General features: G+C 35.5%; 5 protein-coding genes across 6 annotated transcripts; 3 read left to right on the top strand and 2 right to left on the bottom strand.

Annotated features, from left to right (window-relative positions):
• Positions 1-113: 113 nt before the first annotated feature.
• On the top strand, positions 114-1625 carry LOC110374400 (nitric oxide synthase-interacting protein homolog). Its single transcript, XM_021332086.3, has 2 exons — positions 114-892; positions 1038-1625. Exons 1-2 carry the CDS (start codon positions 207-209, stop codon positions 1222-1224), a joined length of 873 nt encoding a protein of 290 aa, XP_021187761.3. The 5' UTR covers positions 114-206; the 3' UTR covers positions 1225-1625.
• Positions 1619-6158, bottom strand: LOC110374399 (uncharacterized). Its single transcript, XM_021332085.3, has 8 exons — positions 5923-6158; positions 5420-5844; positions 5137-5205; positions 4656-4781; positions 4236-4413; positions 3807-3926; positions 3462-3715; positions 1619-3388 (listed from the first exon to the last, which is right to left on the bottom strand). The coding sequence occupies exons 1-8, from the start codon at positions 6004-6006 to the stop codon at positions 1714-1716; spliced, it is 2931 nt and encodes a 976-aa protein (XP_021187760.3). The 5' UTR covers positions 6007-6158; the 3' UTR covers positions 1619-1713.
• A 1438-nt stretch (positions 6159-7596) lies between these two features.
• On the top strand, positions 7597-10101 carry LOC110374429 (uncharacterized). The gene is made up of 4 exons (XM_064036713.1): positions 7597-7710; positions 8031-8187; positions 9434-9804; positions 9883-10101. The coding sequence occupies exons 1-4, from the start codon at positions 7664-7666 to the stop codon at positions 10061-10063; spliced, it is 756 nt and encodes a 251-aa protein (XP_063892783.1). The 5' UTR covers positions 7597-7663; the 3' UTR covers positions 10064-10101.
• Positions 10102-10763: 662 nt separating this feature from the next.
• LOC110374424 (large ribosomal subunit protein eL21) lies at positions 10764-11904 on the top strand. The gene is made up of 3 exons (XM_021332125.3): positions 10764-10902; positions 11097-11233; positions 11529-11904. Exons 2-3 carry the CDS (start codon positions 11105-11107, stop codon positions 11877-11879), a joined length of 480 nt encoding a protein of 159 aa, XP_021187800.1. The 5' UTR covers positions 10764-10902; positions 11097-11104; the 3' UTR covers positions 11880-11904.
• Positions 11905-12580: 676 nt separating this feature from the next.
• LOC110374423 (ubiquitin carboxyl-terminal hydrolase 46) lies at positions 12581-17118 on the bottom strand. Of its 2 annotated transcripts, none has more exons than XM_021332123.3 (8): positions 16914-17118; positions 16631-16711; positions 15939-16155; positions 15746-15826; positions 15168-15361; positions 13863-14120; positions 13220-13378; positions 12581-12911 (listed from the first exon to the last, which is right to left on the bottom strand). In XM_021332123.3, the coding sequence occupies exons 1-8, from the start codon at positions 16956-16958 to the stop codon at positions 12801-12803; spliced, it is 1146 nt and encodes a 381-aa protein (XP_021187798.1). In that variant the 5' UTR covers positions 16959-17118; the 3' UTR covers positions 12581-12800. The 2 variants fall into 2 exon arrangements, with proteins under 2 accessions (XP_021187798.1, XP_021187799.1); XM_021332124.3 differs by having other exon boundaries at positions 13220-13363.
• Positions 17119-17190: the final 72 nt, after the last annotated feature.

The raw sequence follows: 17190 nt of genomic DNA, 5'->3' as shown, positions 1-17190 counted from the left end.
GTAATGTACTAGTCTCCCTCTCAGGCAGATATGTATTGTGATTTTTATATTATTATTATGCAAAAAAATCTTCAGTTTTGTTTGACGGAATGTGTTGCACAAAATGACATGACAACTGACTGACAAATAAATGATTGACAATATTTTGCATGGTGTTGGGTTATTTTGTTTATTATTTTCATTGAAATATACACTGTAAATAAGCTATGACTCGTCACGCAAGAAATTGTACAGCTGGTGCTGTGTACACCTACCATGAGAAGAAGAAAGACGCTGCAGCCTCTGGTTATGGCACCCAAAGCGAAAGACTTGGGAAGGATTCTGTAAAAAACTTTGATTGCTGTAGTCTCACATTACAGCCTTGTAGGAACCCAGTGATCACAAAAGAAGGCTACTTGTTCGATAAAGAAGCTATACTCGAATATATCATCACCAAAAAGAACGAATACACGCGACAGCTGAAAAAATATGAGAAACAGTTGAAGAAAGAGGAGTCTGAAAAAGCAGAGTTAGCTGCAGCTGAGAAAGAAGCTAACTTGATCAAATTCATGAATAGAGAGAAGAACATCTCTAGCAACAAGCAGCAGGGTGATGGTCCTTCCACATCATCTTCAGTATCGAATCTTGCCAATGGTAAAGCAAAGGAGTTGCCAAGCTTTTGGGTGCCTTCTCAGCTGCCTGATGCAAAAATTTCAAAAATGGAAAAGCCGGATCCTACAGTGTACTGCCCAATTAGTGGCAAGCCGTTGAAAATGAAGGATTTAATAGAAGTGAAATGGACATTAGTCAATGATCCAGATGATAAGAAGTCCTTGATAGCTAAAGAGAACAGATACATGTGTCCGGTGACACATGATATATTGAGCAATGCTGTACCTTGTGCTGTTATAAGGTCACATAAGTTTAATTATTCCAAATAATCTTTAATTTAATATGCTTTATTATCCACTGATTTATATTTTGCATTTTTAAAGTTGTCGGTATTTTTTTTATTTATCTCTATTATTTATTTTCTCAAATTACCCCATCTTTTACAGGACAACTGGCCATGTAGTCACCATGGAATGTGTTGAAAAGATTATCAAAAAAGACTGGATGCATCCCCTCACTGGTGACAAGTTGAAGGAGAAAGATATCATCATGGTGCAAAGAGGTGGAACAGGGTATGCTTCCACCAACCAGAACTTAGAAGGGAAAAATGAGAGACCAGTCCTTCAAGCTTAGGTTAACTTGTGGGTAATTGATTATAAGTTTAGTTATAATGTTCAGTTAAATTCTATGAATGAAAGCTGTGTTAATTGTGTACCCATTCTTCAGGATAATCTGGGACCCTGGAATTATTTTAAACAAGGTTAACACACTTGGAACTAAAAATACATTTTTCTTTCATAATCAATTTATTTATACAAAAAAAAAAAACTAATTGTACCAGTATGACTTCATTTTTTATGTGAAAAATTTACAGTTTCAAGTGAAGTACAAATGTATAGATTTATTTAATAGTTGGTTTGTGAGAACAAGTTTGATGATGTAACACCAAATTACGTTTCCATTTAGCATAATTGCATTTTCACCTAATCTCATGTTAATGTATAAATAAGATAAATAAAAGAATATGACTGTAAGTACAAATCTATTATTTTTCTAAAAATATACTTAAAATATTTTTTCTAATAAGTCCTTAATACTAATATTGTTCTTATATCTAATATACTATGAATGATTGAATGTGAACAGGTCCAATTGGAAGTCCACACCATTATTTCTAATCTCAGTCTCTGGGTATAAGTCATTGCCTAATGTATCTAAGAAGTTTAATACTGATTCACCTTGACTTGATAGAAGGCGATTGTCAGATGAGTCCAATGACGGCATATCATCGCAAGGGTTAACATTTTTATGTGAATCTAATGATTTATCCTCACTATCTCTGACATGCAACAATGCTGGCTCAATCAGACCACTAGACTTTGAAAAACCATCCTCTGATTTCTCACTTGTACTTATAATCCAATCTTTTAGAACAGGGTCTATCACATCTGTATCTTTACATGATAAATCAACATCGTCTTTGAAGAGATCATGTAAACTATCTGTGTTTGATATATTCACATCACAACTGTCATTGGAAGTTGGTATGGTCAAGCGTAAATTCTCATCTGAACTTGGTAATGTCAAATGTAAACCATTAGAACTAGGCATTGGTACATGCAAACCATTTTCGCTATTTGGCATACTGACATGTAAACTGGTATGAGCATCAGGCAAACTCATATGTAAACCGTTAGAATTTGAAGTTGTAACATGTAATCTGTTGTTAGCCATGTCGTCGTGCAAATCGTTTATAGAATTAGCTTTTGTACCATGCAAATCATTATTCGAATTTAACATGTTGACATGAAGTCTGGTATCAGGATTAGGCATCGAAACAACTAGCCGATTATTTGATTTTGTGAGAGATTTATGTAACAGTAAGCCATTAGTTGAGCATGGTATAGTAACATGCTGTCCACTATCTGTATGTGTTAACGTATCTAGTAAACTGCTCGCCATTGTAACATGTAAATCATTGTTCGAATTCGGAATAACGGATTGATTATCTGTCTCCTGAAGATTTAAATTGCTTTCAGAGTTTTGCATAGCAACATTGAGATCTCTATCAGGGCTTGCTAAAGTAACGCTTTTGTTGCCCTTGTTAACCATCTCCAAAGAACGAATAACTTGTGAATCATAATTGGCCATTTTGCTGGGATTGATCTGAAATTTGCGAAAAACTGTGGATGTTGGTTTTATTGGGGATGATCGTATATCAAAGTGTGCACTGTGGAATTGCACGTAGTTTGTTTTCGGTTTATTAAGTTCGCCAATGATTATATTATCAGTTTGCGGCTCAGTTACAGGTTGACAGTTTATATCGCCGTCTTGTGTATCTTCCAGCAATTTTGCAACATTATTTTCAACAATCATGTTTGCTGTGTTCGCGTTATTTTCGGGAATAACACTTACAACACTTGGTACTTGTATAACATTGTTCTCGGTTTCTTTAGGAAATATAAAGTCTTCTGTTCCCAGTTCGATGAGGGTGTCTCCCTCAGATTTCAGTCTCATTTTTTTTGCACTTTGTTCATGTGTTTTTTGTTTGAGCTTCCAAATCCTTTTGCTAACAGTTGGCCATTTAGCAACAGAATTGATTCTGGCACAGTTTTCTGTTTCATTATCAATGATTTGTGAATCTGCATGTTTCAGTAAATATTGGATGGGCTTACTTTGATCTTTGTTAAATGCATTGATTTTTGGGGGATTGTGGATACAGAACCCATCTTTGTCTTTGACACAGTTTAAAGCTTCCACATCAATGTTGTATTTTCCGGGATTCATGCCAAATAATCTGAAAATTAAAGTAAAATGTTAGGAATCCGCGAAAAGATACCTCTGGGGAAAGATAGGGAAGACTTATTTACCTGCCAATATCTTCATTAATGGTACATGGTTTCCCATCTGTCCCATCTACCTTCTTCAATAAACAAGGCAGCAATGATTTCAGTTTCACAATTAATTGCTCCAACTGCTGAATGAAAATATTGGTTTTGTCGCCTTCTGACCCGCTCTTGATAATCGCCAGTAGACAGTGGAATAAATTGGAATGAATTTTTGCAGGTATGTGTGTTGGATGATTTTCGTAATGTTTTTGGAGGCGGTATAAACTGCCGAAATCCTGAAAAAGGTGTTATGATTAAGAATAAAATAAAATCTAACTGAAGCACTGGGTAAATTAGATACCAAAGGTTAATAAATAATATTCTTACAGCAGAACACTGGAAACAAGAGACAATAGTTCCACTTTTCTTCTTAGTTTTTTGTGGTGATCCTTCAGGTAATATCTGTTTGGGTAATTTCACTTTTCGGCCACTCCTTGTGACTTTTGCCTGAAATTAATGAAATTTATATTTTAATTAGTTATTTTGGCCATATTATTTAGTGAAGATGGTTTAATTTGTAGGTATAGCAGAATTCTATTTCCTCTAAACACTCTTGTTGAACCATTTACTTAGGAGTAGCAGAAACAGAACAATGTTTTATATCTATATAAATTGGCCCTCAGTATTTGTATAGATTTTGCTGCCAATGCACACTGGGCGAGTTGCAGTGTATGCTCATGTGTGTATACTTCATACAAAATTCTGAGCATATAGTTGCAGAACAATATCAAGTTCTGTTATCAATGCATTATTTACCTCAGCGGGTGGTTCAACCTCTTCTTCGATAACTTCTTTTTTAAGAGGAACTTCTTTATGGATCACTGGCTTCACGATTTTTTCTTCTATTTTCTTAGGGATTTTAGTGTGATTCTTCTTATCTTTTAATATGATTTTCTTTTTAGCAACAACTGTCAAATCTTTTGGTGATACAACCCTGAAATATAAATTGCATCATGAAGTAATGGTTCTTCAAACCAAACAGAGAGACATAATTATGTTGCTGAAGAGTTTGTTGCGCCACTTTTTCTTCCTAGCATTATCACATAGGAGCTGGGCATTTTGGGGGCAGTCTTAGTGTATTTTTTTTTACTTTCAAAAAGTGTTGTTTATTTGTGTTTTTTGTAGTTTGAATACAATATTCAATAGTAGAATTTCAAGTTCAGAAAGAGAACTTACTTGTAAATATATTTAGTGTTGGTTACAGGATCGTAAGTAGGTTCCGGTACTGATTTATCAGGATCATTGAACATTTTCAATGCCTGGTTCACCATCTTTATCTGTTCATCGCTCAAGTGGTTTAAGCTGAAATATTCAATGACAGTGCATTAATACAGTATCTTATCTTATATAGTTGTAAGATGGGATGACACAGCAGTTTCATGTAAATGGTCAATTATGTTTTTGTTGGTATACGTAGGATGTTAGTAAATGTTTTAAAATTGTGAGAAAACCATATATTACAAAACTCCTCCTGCCTTTTTTTGGTAGAAGCAATGTGAGGATATAAGTCTATTTCATATAGTTAGTTATACATACTCATACTCACCTGTTTCAACACATACTACAAAAGACATGCCTCATCGCAATGAATTCTGCAGTTCACATTTAATGTGTGAGAGATGATAAAAAATGAACAATAACTATTATATTTATTTACCTATGATAAGTTTCTCCTAATTTTATTAATTGCACTGATGTGTGTTTGGATTGTGTGGGGCTGGGTGTACTGAAAATAAAACATAGCATACATTAATTAAATAGGTATCACTTTACTTGGAAAGGATGTTTTTCTCTTTCTGTAGATAACACTGTGACTGTATACATAATTTAGTACTAGCACAAATTTAAAAAAATATGAAGGGTAGACCACATATTTTTCAAATGCAATGTCCAATTAAGTACTTATAAATAAACAAATATTTAATTCATAATTCACTTACTTATCTTTTGGTTTAATCTTTGGCAAAACTTTCTCAGGCCGATGTCTATTGATGATCGGGACCTCTTTGAGTTTCACTATCTTTCTATCAATATCTATTTTTGGTACTGTGTTCACTGGATGATGGTTTACTGGTACTGGGTTGCTTGGGGTAGTGGTAGTGGTGATGGTAGGTTTCAAAACAATGTTATCTACTACATATTTATTTACATTATTTTCGGTTTTCGGCAACAAAAAACTAGCCAGTTTTAAATTGTTCCTGATCAATACGCTCTCTTTCTTTTTGATCGCATTGGGCCTTACGCCGGTCTCTGTGTTTATTATTCCATTCTCGATATTTCCACTGTTTTCGTAGAATGTTTTCAGGTTATTACTAACAGGTTTGGGTGGTTCTACATTACTTGAAGTTAGGACATAAGTATTCCCCTGTGAACATAAACATATATATTATTTATCATTCAACCATATAACTGTAAATTTAATAACAATGATAAAAGTTATTACCTGAGTGGCGCCAGGATCTTGTATCAAGTAAATCGGGGCGTATTGACAATTGTTTACGATAATTCCTTCTACAGAGGTATTCATATTTTAAGGTAAAACACTTATATAAAAGAAAACATTACATTTAACATATATTTTGTTTTAATTTCTATACAATCCCGTAAATAATAAAATACCACCGCGACGTTGACAATGTTGAAATGTTGACATAAATCTTATTTGGGGGATGTCACATCTAAAAATGCGGTTTGAGACCTTCTTTAATTCAAACTAGTCTATGGCCTTACCGATGTTGGAAACCTACAAGGTGCCACCTAGACGTTCGTTATTTACCCATACGCCTCCATGTCTACGCACTTCCGTGAAAGGGTTTTCACGATCAAGTTTGGTTTCGTTAGTTATCACAGAGCTCCCAAAAGAGCAAACAAAAAGACTGGGTCGCTATCGCCGAACACGGTGAAGAGGACTGTATACGTTATTCACCCATTGTAAAAACTACTGACCAATCCTCTCAAGTCTGCTCACCTTTCTGCATCTAAGAACCAGAACAGCTTAACGATGTCTAGCGAAGCGTTTAATGATGTCAAATCTAGCGGCATTGTTCTTCCTAGCGTTGATTTCTATTGATCGATGATTTAGTTATTTCCGCCAATTCTTAGTTGAAGCGGTGTATAATGAATGACTTACGTATATTTGACGTATCTTTCACATTTATCTAGAAAATGAGCAACCTGCCAAATCGACATTTACCTACTGTAATCATCACAAAAAATGTAGAAATAAATGATTATTCTTTCTCGTTATATAGGGCAACAGCCTAGTTGACCTCGTCAAACATCGTTCTCCGGGATCCTAGAGATAGAAAACCTGACATTATGGCTGTGGGACTACCTTGGGGGACTACCCTATCAAACAAAAAATAATTTAATTCTTTAATGAACGAATTTTGATGGCAGCACCTGAAGTTATTTTAAAGCTATTTTTCCCTCTGAAGGAGTAAAAAAATAAAGTTAGAGAGTATGCCATATTTTTTTAACATTATTATCTTTTTTTTTATTAGATTTTTTTATACGGTGGACGTGGGACAATTTTGTATGGATTTTGATCATTCTTCTTTAACATGTCTTCCGAAATCTGGAGGAACTCGCCGTGACAAGATGGTAACCCCAGCCATGGACCGGCCGCGCCAAGCGTTGCTTAACCTTATGATCTATCAATCTCCACGGATATTAATTAGTCACGGGCTCCTCACAACTCTAAAATAAAACGTGCCGAGTTAATATTTGTAGTGGCTACAGCTGTGTAATAAATAAATGTAGGTTAGATGAATAATAAAAATGTTTGCCAACTGGGGTACTGTATCGCCTGTGGAAAATCGGTACTACATAAATACGCAATATGTATATATAACGAAAAAAGTAACTTCAGATTGTCAGGCTATGCCAGCGATTATGCCAGTGGCCAGTGATTATAATATGCCCAAATATTATAATCACTTCAAAGATATTTCAAAAATCCGTAAAATGTACTTAACTAGACTGTCTTGTGATTTACTAATTTGGGCTCATTTTGTTAGAAATATTGGGAGTACGAGTCTTCTCGTCCTGCAAAGCCGACTAGCACTTGACCGATTTTATTTTAATAATTAGCGGTTTATTTTCACAGATGTTATGACTTGCATTTTTTTTATATATATAAATGTAGTCTTCATTTTAGCAGTCATATTTAGAAAAGTGAAAAAATGAAAATTTTCATTGATCAATATTTTTCATTCATAGTAATAGTCATGTGAGTATATTACGTATAATTTATACTAATATTGTAAAGATTAAAACTTTGTTTGTTTGGTTGTAATGAATAGGCTCAAAAACGACTGGACCGTTTTTAAAAATTCTTTCACCATTGGAAAGCTACATTATTCACGAGTGACATAGGCTATATTTTATTCCGGTACGGGCAGTAGTTCCAACGGGACGCGGGTAAAACCGCGGGAAAACGGCTAGCATATTATAAGTTCCTAATGAAAATATCTCCTCATTGACAGTATTTCTTTATGTCGTCATCCGGCTTTACCTCTTGGTACTTATTTGTTACTTTTTGTTTTGCAGAGTGATAAATATTGTATCTGGTGATGGAGTTCGAGTATGGGTGGAGCAGGGATGGTTGGAAGGTGAACTATTGGACCTAGTTACTGGAGACGGAACATTTAATAGCTTTAAAGGCATTCCATATGCTCAACCTCCTATTGGAACTCTCAGATTTAAGGTACCTTTCATATGCAACGCAAAGTAGGTTTCCGGCTTTCTTATTTTAAATCTTTTTTGATAAAAAAAAGTCGTAGTATTTGTGCATGGAGGAGGCTTCAAAAGTGGATCTGGCAATGTTGAACATTACAGCCCTGATTTTCTTCTTAGAAAAAATATGGTGGTAGTCACATTTAATTATAGATTGGACGCACTCGGCTTTTTGAGTCTCGGTACAGAAGAGGTTCCAGGGAATGCGGGAATGAAGGATCAAGTTGAAGCTCTGTAGCCTTATTCGCTAACTCCACTGACAGCTCGCAGATATCATCAATTGGTAAAGTGTACATTAGTAAATTGTCAAACAGCTATTTTCTTATTCGCTAACGCCAGTTACCAAATGAGATGACGTCATCAGGCTGATATCCACCATGACTCATTTTGACAGCTGTTTCTGTATCGATAAACGTTATATTGCGATTCCGTAAGCCCAGTGGACATAATGGATAATGGATAAAAAAATAGATCTGTCAAATTGTCATCGTAGTTTTGGCGTCAGCAACCGTGTAACGATATCCACAGATATCCACTTCATGCTATACAGAATACCAATGTTTTGAACTTATCGGTTGACATCAAAGTTCCGATGACAACTGAGGCCAGTTGACATCTGAGAATTCGAAAGTTAGCGAATAAGCCAGCTGAAGTGGGTACAAAAGAACATAAAATATTTTGGAGGAGATGCGAACAAAGTAACCCTTATGGGTCAAAGCGCCGGCAGTGCTTCAGTAGCGTTACACATAATTTCTCCTATGTCAAAAGGACTTTTCCATAGGGCCATCGCATTGAGTGGTTCGCCATATAATGATTGGGCCTTATCTTTTCACCCTGTACGACGAGCTTTTGTTCTGGGTAAGGATCTTGGTTTTGAGACTGAGGATCCACAGCAGCTTCTCGAATTTCTTCAATCTGTCTCTGCAGACAAATTAGTAGACACTAGTCCCAATATTTTGTCCTTCGAAAATTATACTTCAAATACGTTAAAAATGAGTCCATTTGTCCCTGTCATCGAAACTTTCTATGGAAATAATAGTTTTCTGACAAATAATATTTTTAAAGAATTTACTCATATAAACAAAGCCGACATTTTGTTTGGCCACACAGACCAAGAGGCAGTTACTCTAATTGAAGCTATTACGTCAACACTTATAGAACGCTATAACAAATACCCTGAATTATTTGTCCCGTTGAAAGTTTTAAATGAGTTTCAGCCAACACCGATTTTGAAACTTTCGGATAGAATTTATAAACATTTTTTTGGAAAGAAGAGGATTGATTTAAACTCTACAAAGGAATTCATAAATTACGCTACTTACAGTACAATTACGTATGACGCCATCAACTTTTTTTTGAGATTGCCTATTGTTGAAAACACTGTAAGATTTATGTATAAGTTTTCTATGGTATCAAGTAGAAACGTATATGGTGAAAAAGGAATACCATATGGGATCAATGGCGCTGCCCATTTGGATGATTTGGCATATTTATTTGATCCAAAAACTTTCAACTTGACTTTAGATGCTGTAGAATTCAGTCTTATAGACCAAGTTACTACAATCTTTGCTGACTTTGCAAAAACAGGGTAAGATAAACTTTAGATGGTCAATATTTTTATTAAAATAGCAGGAATTAATCTATTCATAATGACGGTATTTTTCAGAAATCCAATGAATAGTTCAGCTTTCAACGTCACATGGCCGTTGTTTAACAATAATACCAAGCAATATATGAACTTAGGAAACAATGGATCACAAGTCATAACTACTGTCTCAAGTGTTGATGAAGATGATGAATTAAACTTTTGGGAAGAGTTCTATGCTTCCATTGGATACTATCCGTAATTGCTATTATTGTCCAAAATAAAAGAATTAAACGATAACCCGTATTTTATTGTCACTAAAATATTCTTATGCATATTCGATCTAATTGTTAATAACGAACATAAGCATGAACTCACGCACTCTGTACCAGCTCATGAGTATGCGCGGCACTCTGCCTTCCCATTAATTAAATTGTGTAAAACATATTACAAATTGCGCAAAATCGACAATATTTAGAGTTAGAGAGCGAAATTAGAGTTTCACGCAAGAAGTAGTAGCTCTGTACAATTAATCTTATATTTCTAGTAAACACTATAGATAGGTGACAAATCCGCCGAGGTAGCAGCGATCTATTATATTGCGCAGTATCAAAAATTCTGCAAACTTATTGACTATATAGATAGAGTAATATAGTATTGTCTTGGTAGAGCATTTGATTAGTGCTTTCAAGCAAAGTTTTATAATATTCGTATAAATTCAGAATCACTACGAAAACTGTAGCAGCTCTGTAGTATTCTAATCAACTGTAATTTTATGCTCAAGGGCGCGGAAATCACTTTTTGTATACTCTCTGCATGTCGTGCAGACCACTTGATAGCGTAGTGCGTGTGCCTTTATGTCTCACAGACATTGGTTACAGAAATTGAAAATAATTTTAACAAATACCTCGATATTTCCTTAATTATATTAATAAGGTGATTTTATTGTATGGATTTTTCATTTTCAACGCCAAGAATCTTCGCATCTTTCTTTGACTCTGATTGTCTGAGGTAGACTTTATACCATAGAATCCATCCATAGACATACTACCATAGACTAACATAACCTCTTTCTTTATCCGTCAAGCTTTGTAACACAAGGTGAATATCGAGGAAATTATTTCTAAATATTACAAAATTAGATTAATAGTTAACTTTTTGTACTCGAATGCATTTTCTAAAATTTATTTAGTGATACATGTAAAAGTTTTTATCAATACTCGTTTACAAAAGTATTTTTCGGTACTCCACGTGTTGTGCGCTACGGGCGGTTATAGAAGTGTGATTGGTTTCAGGCCCAAAAATGACGAACTCCAAGGGTTATCGTCGCGGAACCAGGGATTTGTTCGCCCGCAGATTCCGCACTCATGGAACCATCCCGCTGTCCACGTACATGAAAGTGTACAAAGTCGGCGACATCGTTGACATCAGGGTAAGTTTCTCATCCAATCTTTGCTTGAAGATCGAAGAATTTACGTCCTAGTTGACACATTGTTTGAATAGTGCAAAAGACATCTACAACTTATATAAATATTAGTTACTTGTTTCTGAAGATGTCACTGAATACAAAATAAGCTGTTGAACATTTGTTGTTATTGGATTACAAATTGTATGATCTTGGTATTTGATGGGTTTTTACATAGTATATATTCCCTAAACTTATCTTGCCTGGTCTTCATAGAATGTTTTAATTACATGTTTCTGACTGTTAATTCATATTGTTTTAGGGTAATGGTGCAGTCCAGAAGGGTATGCCCCACAAAGTCTACCACGGAAAGACTGGCCGTGTATACAATGTCACACAGCACGCTCTTGGAGTGATTGTGAACAAGCGTGTCCGCGGAAGGATCCTACCCAAGCGCATCAACGTCCGCATTGAGCACATCAAGCACTCCAAGTGCAGACAAGACTTCCTTAAGAGGGTGAAGGAGAACGAGAGGCTCCTGGCTGAGGCCAAGGCTGCTGGCAAGATCGCTAACCTTAAGAGACAACCTGCCGGACCTAAGCCCGCTCACATTGTCAGTGGTACTGAGAAACCAGTGCTATTGGCTCCCATCCCCTATGAGTTTGTAGCTTAAAGGAAATAAAAAATATTTTTAAGGATGTTTGTTTTTTTTTTATTATTTTCTAAACTTCTAATCCCTGGAGCAAATTGGCTATCCATAAGACCAAATGAAGGCCTGTACCTATTAATAGACTTGAAAATCTAGTCTGATTTGGTCTTTACCAGTTTCATGAAAATACAACTCCAACAGCTGTCTATAAGTACACAATTTGAGAAGAGCACCAGTTGCAAAGTCCACTTTTTGAACATGGTGTACAAGTTGAGAAGTGCACCAAATGCGTCAAACCCCTGGAATCGAACCTTACCAGGAACCCTGTATAGTTTATTCTGATCTAACTATGGTCTAGCGCTAGTACCTCTTCTAAAAAAGTACCTATAACTGAGTGGGAGATTTTTGAATAACGAAATTTTATATTGGTTCTTACTGCCCTTTTCCCAAACCCTTTTATTTTGACGTCGGCGCAGCAGTATTCTTATCCAAGCGGAGAGTATATTATGCAGCATACTTTCCGCTTCCATTCCTCTTTGTCACTCGACATTCATTCCCTTCCTATTTATGTCTCCTCCAGGCAATCCATCTTTTATATTTTGGTCTTCCTCTACTTCCCTATCCATGTATATTCATACGTTACTTACTCTTTGTAACATGGAATGTAAAAAGTAATATATCAAATTATACTACATACTTTCAGGTAATAATAAAAAGAAAAACAATTCACGCGGAGAAGATCACAACGTTTTATTTTGAAATGAAATATATTTACAACTGTATGACCATTAAAAAGATGAATAATATATATAATCAATGATTGGAATTAAACGACTTTTTCAATAATTATATGCCTTTTCAACTTTAACAAATGTGGCATGATAACATGATTTATTATAATCACTATCTTAAATAATTTAAATTACTAAAATTAATTGAATAAACTTAACAACTAGCATCTCTAGATTGATAAAATAATATATAACCTGTCTCTGAAGATTTCTGTATATCAGAAGTTAGGCCGTAGAAGTCTTCTATAGCAGAGGCATCAATTTTCTGAAAAAGATAAAATAAAAATTGGCATTCTTCCATACAGCTTTACACAACAATTAAACACAACTTCTTGAGGAATCCCAGTAGCCCTGGCTGAGTTTGATCATAAAGTCATGATAAGTTCTTCCGTGTTTCGGAAGGCACGATAAACTGGTGCGTTAGTGTGGAGGTCAGATAGGCAATCGCTTCTTGTAAAACACCAGTACTCAGCTGCATGTAGTTAGACTGGAAGCTGACCCCAACATAGTTCGGAAATGGCTAGGCAGATTTAGAATATAAAAGATGAAATGATGATAAATATTCATACTCACATCTACCATATCGTCGTCGAAGAGAAGCCAGAACCCGTGGCTCTTCACAATACTGATGTAGTGTCCCCGATTGGGGCCGGAGCCACAGTGTACTACCACGGCCACCAAGTCGTATAACCTGTCTGGATTTACCGCGTCGTCCGACTGTAAGGGAAAATGCTATAATATATGTATTCAGTTGTACTCAATTGCTTTGTTCACTTAAATTACTTTTTAAAGTACGATGCATGGATTGTGTGAAAGTCGATATGGCTAGAAAGAATGTTACTTGTGAGATGACGGCAGATAGAAGAGTATGGAAGAATACATGCTGCGCCGACCACAAATAAAATTGGGATAATGGCAGGAGGATGATGATGAAGTACGGTAAATGAACAGAAGGAAAACAAAGGCAATGAACCTTTAAATTGCCGTATTTTAATATCATTTAAATTAAGTTTCCTGTAAAAAGTCCCCTAAAAAGTTATTTTATTCTTTGCTATTCCTTGTTTAGCCTTTCGAAAGAAATACACCTTCTATGAAAATTTTATATAGTGTTATAAGAGCTTGGTTTATGAGATAAAACCTGGACAGTGACGTATTATTAATAGGGGCCCCATAATACTAAGACCTTTGGGTATATCAAAAATTCAATTAAACTTACCGTATTAAACAACCTGAGCTCCAAAGGGAATACGACTCGATGGGACACCTTGATATGCCTATTATACTGTTCCATATACTTAAATCTTTTAAGGTGTAACGCTAATATGAGTGGTAGTTTCTTCACTCGCATACGTTTCTGGGCTTCTTGGTAGCTGCTACAGTTGTCACATTTAAATTTGTTGTCGTTGCATAGCGTTTCTGTGTCGCTAAAGCATTTTAGACAGTGTGTTATGCTCGTGTTTTGGCCGACGTCCACCTGTAAAGCGCAAAGAATTACATAGGTACTTTAGCTGCATTATTATATAGTTATGAGTGATGTATATGACTTGTGTGGTGGTGGAAGAGGCACAAATGACGTATTATATCTACGGTGCGAAAAAAAATATTTTGTTTGGGATCACGGTTGTTGTGCGTATGCGCGAATATCCAAATTGGGTCCAGGCTTTCGAGCCATGTATGTTTAACACAATTAGCAAAATGGTTGGGTCGAGCCATCGTTGGCTGTGCATGCCTCGCAAAGCCTGGATACAGGCCGCATTGCGCTTATTAGTTGTAACTAAATCGAGCGAAGAATCCGCTAGTTTGAAAGCGCTCTTAGTTACTAACACAAAGAATATTTGCAACATACAAAATTGCTTTTCCTCGACTCTATAGAGGTAGCCAATCAGCGGATTATTAATGCAGAAGATCCAGGAAATAAATTAGCGTTATCATTGTAACACTAGGGAAAATATTTTTATGACTAAGTGCAGCAATTGGCTAAATTATGGCCAATTATATTTATTTTTACCGCGAGGTTTAATCTAACACGTTACATTATTTTTATCACGCAATGTGATACAGCAATTACTGATTTGTGCATTATTATGATTACGATCGGATTAAGAAGCATGCTATTAGAAAGGATTATTTTAGACAACATTGCCACAGTTCGAGATAATACGAAATTCTAATTTTTACTTGGAGTATGAACTTAAAAAAGAACGAAAAGTATTGCAAAATTTTTGATTCTAGAAGAATCTAACAAGAAATGTGTGATTGTCTTTTATTCTGAGTTGGCAAATCATCGCTCCAAATTGCCAGGCTTACATTGACGAAAGCACAACTAATTCCTTCTGACGACCATGGTGGGCCGCGAAAATCTTTCGAACAATCCCGCAGATATATGTTCATCTTGGTTTTTGCCAATTTGAATACCATAATCTCTTTCAGTAGATTAGCAAGAAGCAGCAGTAGATGAAACATCAAAAAAGTATCACGCTGTAAGAAATTTTTATCAAAAGCAAAAATAAAAATTACAAACCTGTAAATCAAAGAAATGCTCGTCCTTGCTGCTAACAGTTTCACAGTTGAGGCACCGAGTCTCACTGGTGAGGGTTCCCTGGAATATCTCGTGCACCCACGTGGGTTCAGCACTTTGTGGCGCGGTCCCGTTACACGTGACACTCTCGCCAGACGCATTCTTTTGTACTTTCAGGGTGCTTTGATTGCGTTCAGCTGAAATTAAGGTATATTCTGGTATTGTCTAATGTTGGAATTAGCATCACTATGAATGATTGTGTTTCTTAGATAGTCAGAAGAATACATGCAGGTCTTTAGTGGATCAAAGTACCAAATCTAGAGTCAAAAAAGATTGGCATAGTACCCATGAAAAATACAGCATACTACAGTTACCGGCACGGATAGTGAGCTCTCGGCGGAAGAGTGGGGATCGCTTTGCGCACCCGTACGTATAAGCCAATAAGGCAGTAAATCGCTTCTAGGTGAAGGTGAAGGTCAGGGCTCAATATCCGTGCCGATAACTGTACATATTATGGTCTTAGGGTGGGTTGAAAACATTATTTCTGTTGCTCAGAAAATTATTACTTGAGTATGACTTACCTAAAATAATTTCATTTATATGATTGATCAGAAAGTTGAGAAATTCATGGGCATCCTGTTGCATATAATTATCAAATTCCTCTGTAAGAAAACATAACATTCATATTAAAACACAATAAATAAATATGTTTAAAAATATTTCTAATTAATATAACAAATAATTTCCAAGGACCTAAAATAATAAGTCTCTTACCTTTTTCTTTCCTCAATCTAGCAATAAACTTTTTAGGCGCTATGGAACCTACTTTCTTCTTTTGAGTGGCAATACTATAAAATAGGTCTGCGAGGCATGTTAAAAGGGTCTCTTTTGTTCTCTTATTCTTGGCCTTATACTCTAATACCTTCTCTCTGAATGGTCGGCAGAAATACAATGCTTGCAACACTGAGTTACTATAACATGTATTGCCAAACTGAAAAAAGAGTATAAAAGGTTTGTAAATGAGTCACATTCAAAATTTCTCATTTGTTTTCCTTATCTAACTTAAGAGAGTTGTCATGTAGTTTATTTCACATTTTCCATACTGGATATGTTTAGTACTTTGGCAGGGATTTCAGTTTACATGCTCAAAATATAAGAGGAAAAACCTTCCTTTTATCAGATAGCTACTAGTCATCTGCTTCTGAAATTTAATCAGGAAAGTGATAATGATGATAAGAATAGTTCTTATCTCAATCAAATTCATCACAGTTCTTGTTACTGGTCGAGGACATATTAAAATATGCCTACAGGAAATGTAAAAGTATTAAACTCAATCCCATTGAAGGCTATCTGATGATAACTGCTAATACTGCTATTACAGGAACTTAAATAATTAGAAATTTGACATGATCCTTAGGCATTTCCTGTCTTATAGGAATATAAACTTAAATATTTAAACAACTTACATTAACTAAACCAAAATAATGTTCATTCGGTGGGAACTGCTCTGACCCAATATCTCTTTCTAGTTGTGATATATTTGCGCCCTGAAATGAAAACGAAATGAATTGATATCGCCAATCCATTAAAAATGCCGACATTTATCAGATGCTGAAAACCAATGTATACTTTCGACGTAGTACGTATTTCAAGATCATGCCTTCAAAACCGATACCTTAACCCATTCCTTAACCTGCGATCGCAATTAAGTGATTAATTAACATATAATTAAACATGCATTTCTCTCACCATTCTATGTTGGAAATTAAGGCCGAGATCCTGACATATTGACATTTGCAATTCTGTTTTAGCAACTTATACACTGAATATACGGTTGTCTCGGCCAATTATATACAATTCACAAATACTCTGCACTTAATTCTGGAAACATAATTGGAATTTCTTTTGGAAATGGGCAAAATAAGCACAACAGTTACGATTATGACATAACCACAGACAAGCGAAAACGTAGAGTTCATCTCTTTTTCGAGCAGAGACAATGCTAGACTTGAAAAGCTCGAAGAAT

Source organism: Helicoverpa armigera, chromosome 10, assembly GCF_030705265.1.
Source record: "Helicoverpa armigera isolate CAAS_96S chromosome 10, ASM3070526v1, whole genome shotgun sequence".
Taxonomy (NCBI): Eukaryota; Metazoa; Arthropoda; class Insecta; order Lepidoptera; family Noctuidae; genus Helicoverpa; species Helicoverpa armigera.
Note: the sequence above shows the minus strand (reverse complement) of the source record. Positions and strands in the feature narration are given on the sequence as shown.

What these genes read in the sequence shown, in the direction of transcription:
- LOC110374400 (XM_021332086.3), top strand. Translation starts at nt 207, where the DNA reads ATGACTCGTCACGCAAGAAATTGTACAGCTGGTGCTGTGTACACCTAC. An exon ending in GTACCTTGTGCTGTTATAAG is followed by an intron (nt 893 to 1,037) that starts GTCACATAAGTT and finishes CATCTTTTACAG; the next exon opens with GACAACTGGCCATGTAGTCA.
- LOC110374399 (XM_021332085.3), bottom strand. Translation starts at nt 6,006, where the DNA reads ATGAATACCTCTGTAGAAGGAATTATCGTAAACAATTGTCAATACGCC. An exon ending in AACACTAAATATATTTACAA is followed by an intron (nt 4,414 to 4,655) that starts GTAAGTTCTCTT and finishes TTTATATTTCAG; the next exon opens with GGTTGTATCACCAAAAGATT. An exon ending in AGGTTGAACCACCCGCTGAG is followed by an intron (nt 3,927 to 4,235) that starts GTAAATAATGCA and finishes CATTAATTTCAG; the next exon opens with GCAAAAGTCACAAGGAGTGG.
- LOC110374429 (XM_064036713.1), top strand. Translation starts at nt 7,664, where the DNA reads ATGAAAATTTTCATTGATCAATATTTTTCATTCATAGTAATAGTCAT. An exon ending in TTGGAACTCTCAGATTTAAG is followed by an intron (nt 8,188 to 9,433) that starts GTACCTTTCATA and finishes AATGAGTTTCAG; the next exon opens with CCAACACCGATTTTGAAACT. An exon ending in GCTGACTTTGCAAAAACAGG is followed by an intron (nt 9,805 to 9,882) that starts GTAAGATAAACT and finishes GGTATTTTTCAG; the next exon opens with AAATCCAATGAATAGTTCAG.
- LOC110374424 (XM_021332125.3), top strand. Translation starts at nt 11,105, where the DNA reads ATGACGAACTCCAAGGGTTATCGTCGCGGAACCAGGGATTTGTTCGCC. An exon ending in GCGACATCGTTGACATCAGG is followed by an intron (nt 11,234 to 11,528) that starts GTAAGTTTCTCA and finishes ATATTGTTTTAG; the next exon opens with GGTAATGGTGCAGTCCAGAA.
- LOC110374423 (XM_021332123.3), bottom strand. Translation starts at nt 16,958, where the DNA reads ATGTCAATATGTCAGGATCTCGGCCTTAATTTCCAACATAGAATG. An exon ending in TTAATTTCCAACATAGAATG is followed by an intron (nt 16,712 to 16,913) that starts GTGAGAGAAATG and finishes TTTTCATTTCAG; the next exon opens with GGCGCAAATATATCACAACT. An exon ending in ATTATTTTGGTTTAGTTAAT is followed by an intron (nt 16,156 to 16,630) that starts GTAAGTTGTTTA and finishes CTCTTTTTTCAG; the next exon opens with TTTGGCAATACATGTTATAG.